This window comes from Pogonomyrmex barbatus, unplaced genomic scaffold, assembly GCF_055798465.1.
Source record: "Pogonomyrmex barbatus isolate J1 unplaced genomic scaffold, ASM5579846v1 scaffold9, whole genome shotgun sequence".
Lineage (NCBI taxonomy): Eukaryota > Metazoa > Arthropoda > Insecta > Hymenoptera > Formicidae > Pogonomyrmex > Pogonomyrmex barbatus.
Genome location: NW_028297193.1, coordinates 7150081 through 7157096, shown reverse-complemented (window position 1 = coordinate 7157096; position 7016 = coordinate 7150081). Strand labels below are relative to the sequence as shown.

Sequence of the window (7016 nt, the reverse complement as noted above, 5' to 3'; positions counted from 1 at the left end):
GTATAGCCCAGACATGGCGCCTTCCGATTATTATCTATTCCGGTCGCTGTAACATCATTTGGCTGATACACATTTCGTGAGATTTGAAGAGATACGAAAATGCATTGATGACTTTATCGCTTCGAAACCGATGAGCTTCTATCGTCAAGGAATTCGCAAGCTACCCGAAAGATGGCAAAAGCTCGTTGATGCAAACGGGGAATATTTCGCCGATTAATATTTTTTTGTTTGTTTTTGAATAAAGATTGAATTTTACAAAAAAAGCTCAGAACTTTTTTGTACACCTAATATAATTAATAATAAATAAATATATAAATATATATATATATATATATATATATATATATATATATATATTAATTTATGGGAGCGTCCCAGATGCGCACATTTTCAATCGGACATACTCACATCATCCGATGACTAGGAATTTTCTAGTAAGCCACCTATCAAAAATTTTTTTATTTAATCAACCAATCGGCAATATGTCCGATTGGACTTCACCCTGAAGAACATTTCGTAATCTTCAAATTCCATTTCTTTGGTCAGATTGTCACTTTGTAATAATCTTCGTCTTTTTGCGAATATCGGATGCACCCACATTCTATGACAAGTTTTTTCTTGTTATCAGTTTCCATATTCCAAACAATTTTAAAATATTATATCGTCTAATTTTCTGTTGTTTCATCTTCTTCCACTTTTGCCATCATTTCCATATTATTAATAATAACGGATCAGGGTTCATAATGACTTCTGAATCATTCTCACAGATTAGATTCACATCTACTTGATTTATTCGTACATAAAGTCTCGATTCCTCATGAAGCGTACTTTTTCAGATACAAAAACCAATCACAAATTAGTTTAGTATTTCTGTTAGAGAGTACAATAGAAATCCTAATAGCAATTGGTTGTATTAATTACGCATTTCTCGAAATTCCGCGAAATAGGCTCTATGTGAAAGAAGGCTTTCAAAATGGCGTAACGTGTTTTAGTAAAATACTAGAATACGCAAATTACGCTTACGCAAGTTACGCCGCATGTGATGGCAACCCTTAAGGCCATATCAGACTAGCAGTTGCCCGGCTGCGGTTGCTGATTAACGATTCTACTATTACCAATCACATTGACCATAATCAGGACCTGCTACATTGTGATTGGCTGAAATAAAATCGTCAACCGGCAACCGTAGCCGCGCAACCGCTAGTCTGATATGGCCTATAGGATGCCGTCCCATGAAGCGTATCGCGCGTATCGAAAATCTGACCAATCGCGAAATTTACAATAATGGATTCGGCGGAACGGCTGCGTATCGAAAATAGCGGAACGTCTGCAATTGGTCAGATTTTCGATACGCGCGATACGCTCTATGAGACGGCATTCGTGCTATTTGTTCACTCTATTTACTTCATGTTATTCGGTGTAAACACGCTAGATTTAATATTTAATGCATTCCATTTTGATTCGCGTATTAAAATTTGCGTATGGTATAAACTAAGTTTATGCTGATGAGTGAATTTTGAAACGGTGTTCATAGGTGTTCATAGTTACTGTCAGCGCTAACAATCAATTTTGGAACACAGCTCATAAACATCTGTGACTCCAGCTTAAATACATGCATTTAGGGCATGGCACATATACGTGTCGCTGTATTTCGTCGATATGATAGATTTTTTAATCTGGAAAGTCGTCAACTTTAATGATTAATATTTCACTTCGTGGGGCAAAACGACGTCTTTTTCTATCTAATTCTTTCATTTTGTAAAATTGCATCAAATAAGTATAATTTCAACATAACTGAAGTTGGTGGGGCTAAATAGAACAATTACCAAAAATTATCTTTTCATCATGAAGAGAGCAATTATTTTTATTAATGGAACTGATGTTAATGGCAAGGTATTGTCATGTGTCACTCTTAAGTTAAATTAAATCTACTCTTAAAATTATTTTTTTATTTATAAATTTATTATTTGATATACGAGAATAAATCAGAAACTATGCAATTATATTATTATATTTTGTTCAAAATGTTTAAAAATAGATGTATTATGTTTGTAGACATAAGATAAATTTGCATACTGCAACTATATTTGTAATGACATATCAAGATTTGCAATACTCTTGTAATTAATGAGTAAGCATGAAAATATCATTTGTGTATCAATATTGTGCTCTGTTAAAATTTCTGTGAGCAGGGAAGGTAAAATTTTTTCTTTAAAAAGAGTGGTGCTACAAAATTAAGAAATAATTATGATATAAAAATATATAATTGAATACAAAATATACAATTGAAATATTGAAAGATTTGATTAAGTAACAAATGAAACAAAAGAAACAATGTGTTTCTGGCTAATTAGTAAAAACTATTTGTTAAAATATAAGATTAAAATATAAAAAGTATAGACAACAAGAGAAATTGAAAAGAAATGACTTTGTTACTAACACTTTTATTGTTAAAATAATTGTTGAATAAAAAAATTATTTTTTTTAAAACAATATATGTTTGTTTTTGATTTAATCTTGTGATATCTTTTGGTGTATTGAATTAAAAAATAATATATATCTCTTGATAATTGTTCTTATTTTATGCAAAAATAATATTTTTAGATAAAAATATTTTGACAATGTAAATTTGATATATTTATTTACCCTAGGTATTTGTAGTGACTCATTCATTGAATGAATTATTGGCAGCAGCTAGTATAAAATTTGAAATAACGGCAAAAAGAATTTTTACATCACAAGGTGGTGAAATTGATGATATTAAACTCATTAGGTAAAAAGTCTATTTAATTTAATTTTCCTTTTATTATAAATATACTTATACATAAAATATGAAATTGATCAGATCTTTTGGTATCATAAAAATATTGAAATTTTTCTTCATAGAGATGATGATATTTTGTATGTTTCAAATGGAGAAAATTTTATACATACAAATAAAATTTGTAATCACAATTTGCTAAATAAGAATTCCGAATGGATAACATTGAATGTTGGAGGAAAATATTTTACTACAACTAGGGATACTTTAACGAAAAAAGAACCTATGAGTATGTTAGCAAGGTATATTATCTGTTCTGTTTAATCAGTTTTATTATATATAGTTTTATAAATATAGTTTTCTATATACATGAAATATTGATATAAGATTAATGTAGTATTTTACTTACTAGAATGTTTATAGAAACTGGAAATGCTGAGCATGTTATACAGCCAAGTAGACAAGATCACCGTGGAGCATATCTGATTGACAGAAGTCCTACTTATTTTGAACCATTATTAAATTATCTGAGGCATGGTCAAATCATACTTGATTCCCATGTTAATATTACGGGTACATAGTAAATTATATTTATATTAATATGATTGTATCATATTAAAATAAATATTTTGAAATATTTTGCAGGAGTTTTGGCAGAAGCTTGTTTTTATGGCATTGAAGGTGCTATTCAAATTCTAACTACAATGGTAGAAAAGGAAGAATTGCAGAAGGAAGGTCTTATATCTCTAACTCGTAAAGATGTACTTAAAGCAATCATGTCAACATCAACTAATGCAGAACTTAGATTTCAAGGAGTTGATTTTGTAAGAGCTGATCTGTCGAAATTAGATCTTAGGAATATTAATTTCAAGGTATATCTATTCCATACAATGTAAAAAGAATAAGTTAGTTTATTAATTTGTTAAGTTAACAACATGTAATGCGATTTTTTGTGTTCAAACACAATTTAATGAATTATTGATCACTATATGATACATTTTTAGTAATTTCTTAAATTTTGTGTGTGTGTGTGTGTGTGTGTGTGTGTGTGTGTGTGTGTGTGTGTGTGTGTGTGTAAGTGTAAATAAATATGAAAAATAACATTAGCTCTTGTTAGTTTTAATTGATACAAAATGATGATAAAAGAAAGCTACATCTACTTTTATATATTTCTTATTCTAGTACGCCATTATGCATCACTGTAGTTTAGCAGGTGCTAATTTGTCAGGATGCTGTTTTGAGCGCGCTGATTTATCCCATGCCAATTTGCAAGGCGCACAACTTGTATGTGTCAAAATGTCATGTGCAAATTTAGCCGCAGCTAATCTGCATTCGTGTAATTTTGAAGATCCTGGTGGTTTGCCGGCGAATATGGAAGGTGTAAATCTAAAAGGTGCTAATCTCGAAGGTAGTAATATGGCAGCCGTCAATCTCCGGGTGGCTACATTAAAGAATGCTATTCTTAGGAATTGCATTTTGAGATCAGCTGTTTTAGCTGGTGCTGATTTAGAGGTATTAATCTCATTATTATGTGTACTATTTTAGTAAAACATAATATCCTTATATTTTTTCATTAATACATTTTTCATACATCCGTTACTTTTACTATTAAATTTATTATATTTATACATGCATTTGTATATTTATGCTTCTATTCTTTTTAGTGTTGTGATTTATCTGGTTCCGATCTGCAGGATGCAAATTTACGCGGTGCAAATTTGAAAGATGCGGCTTTTGAATTAATGTTAACACCATTGCACATGTCTCAAACAATACGATAACAATGAATATGCTGCACATATTAGCGCAGCTTAAAGTAATGCTGGAGGGATGAATGAACTTTAATAAAAGCATCCACACATATGTACATTTATGCACATCTAAACATATATACATACATTAACTTATGCATATATTTGTGCACATATATAAAAAAATTTTTGTATACATTTTTTTATATCATATTAGGTATCTAAGCTTAATTTTAATAGCGGCTTCGATCACCTGCATTGGGTTAATGTACATTAAAAATACATATGAAATATCTACTACATATGAAATATTTAAATGCTATAGCATAAGATTACTTTTTTGATAATGAAATTACTATAGTATATAGTGCATAACATATAGTGCTAAATTACTATAGTATATAGTGCATAGCATATAGTGCTAAATTACTATAGTATATAATGCATAGCATATAGTGGTGTAACATATAGTGCTAAATAATATGACATATTGTTAACTATTTATACAATTATGTGAAATGTTTATATACTTTTATATTTCAATAATTTTATGTTATCAGCAGCATTTAAAATGCACTAATCTGATGTAATACAGGTGATTGAATTCGTTATAAGAACTTTTATATATATATATATATATATATATATATATATATATATATATTATTTCTTCATTTCTGTAACTTAATGTTGTTTCTATTAGTGATATCAATTTTTTATATAGGCTGTAGAGAAGAAATCTTATATAAAATAAATATTGATATGACTTGATAGTTTTGGATATTATAGCAAATGATAAAAAGGATTCTAAATTAAAAAAATTTTTCGCGTTCTTAACAAATCCATATGTTAAGAACATAATATATATTAATGTAAACATAGATATATATTAATGCAAAAACTTTAATCGTGGAAAAAGATTTTTAAATCTATAAAAACAATATAGAAAAAAAAAACGAAAAATATTGTATTCTGTCAGTAATACAAACGAATATAGCATTCTCTTAAATTCTAATAAATATTTTATATAATTTTACATAATTTATAACAACATGAATGTATCTAACGTGATAACAAAATATTTTTTTTTAGTACAAAAATAACGAATTCGGATGCATTAGTATGCGCTGATGCATCTTGAGTTATCGTTATACAAATTAAAAGTATGTGTATTGTACACAAGCGAATTGGACCACGAGATGCTTAATATAATTAATTACATTGTTTAATGAAATGTATATTGAGCATTTTATTAGTAAAACGTATTTATATTATGTTTCTATCTATAAATAGATTAATGTACAACGGACTTTAATCTGCATCAGTGCGCATTGGTGCCTTCAACCGAAATCGCTATAAATAATTATATTGTTTGAACTGTTTGAACAATAATTATATATTAGACTGCAAAAAAATATTTATAGACACATAAGTGCGCGTATGTGTATTTTTATACTATACATGCACGCATGCGCGCGCGCCTGTGTATGATCTTTTATTATTATTTTACCTATAATGTATTGTGTAAAAATAATAGCAATTAATGAATAAAACGTGATGTTTTTCATTGTCAATTTGTCATTATGTCAACTTTATTTACTAAGTAATAAAAAGAGATTTTTAATATATTATATCTTTCTTTTTTTCGTTATTATTAAAATTTCTAAATTATTTATACAAATATTTTATATCATAATTTTGTTATATTTTATAATAAATTTGATATACTTAATTGATACTATTTTACAATTAAGTGTTCTCAATTTCGAAAGATTAAAAAAGTTATATTTTTTGTAAAAGTTTAAAAAAGTTATTAGTATGAAGTAAACTGGAAGTGATATAAAATATTAAAATATGTAATTTGACAATGAAAATAAACAAAAGGTGCTTTATGTATTTTATAAAATTCTATAAATTCTTTGTATATTAATTAAATAACAGATTTTTTCTAAGAGAGAACCAAAGAATGTACGGAATTTGTGACATATATTTATGATATATATGATATATTGAATTACATATAAATATAACAATGTATTTACATGTATAGCAATAAGGAAAATCAAAATTTAACAAATTAATGTAAAAATATTTGTTATAATTTTAATATTTTAATATTTTAATAAGTTTTGATTATATATTGTATACTTTATATATTGTTATACTTTAATAAATAGGTGTTATAAACATATTGTGTGATATATATTATTAAAAATTACGATGATTTTATCTTAGTTTTATAAAACGTATCAAGTTTATATTGAATATATAATATTATTGTATTTATATTTTTTGGATTGAATTTAATAATTATTATTGTATTATATGTATGTCATACTAGTATATTGTGTATGTCATACGTAGTGTATGAACGTATATATTCTAATAGCACAGAACGTCCTTAGGATGATCCTGTATTGTTCTGAATATCCCGGGATATATGTAGAACATGTTTAGAACATTACACTTATATTAGACAAAAATTTCTGGATGTCCTGTGGACT

General features: G+C 27.4%; 1 protein-coding gene across 1 annotated transcript; it reads left to right on the top strand.

The window, feature by feature from the left end:
• The first annotated feature begins 1384 nt into the window (after positions 1 to 1384).
• On the top strand, positions 1385 to 6701 carry LOC105431119 (BTB/POZ domain-containing protein KCTD9). The gene is made up of 7 exons (XM_089084492.1): positions 1385 to 1893; positions 2652 to 2773; positions 2887 to 3063; positions 3174 to 3334; positions 3407 to 3633; positions 3944 to 4273; positions 4426 to 6701. The coding sequence occupies exons 1-7, from the start codon at positions 1846 to 1848 to the stop codon at positions 4540 to 4542; spliced, it is 1182 nt and encodes a 393-aa protein (XP_088940618.1). The 5' UTR covers positions 1385 to 1845; the 3' UTR covers positions 4543 to 6701.
• The last annotated feature ends 315 nt before the right edge of the window (positions 6702 to 7016 follow it).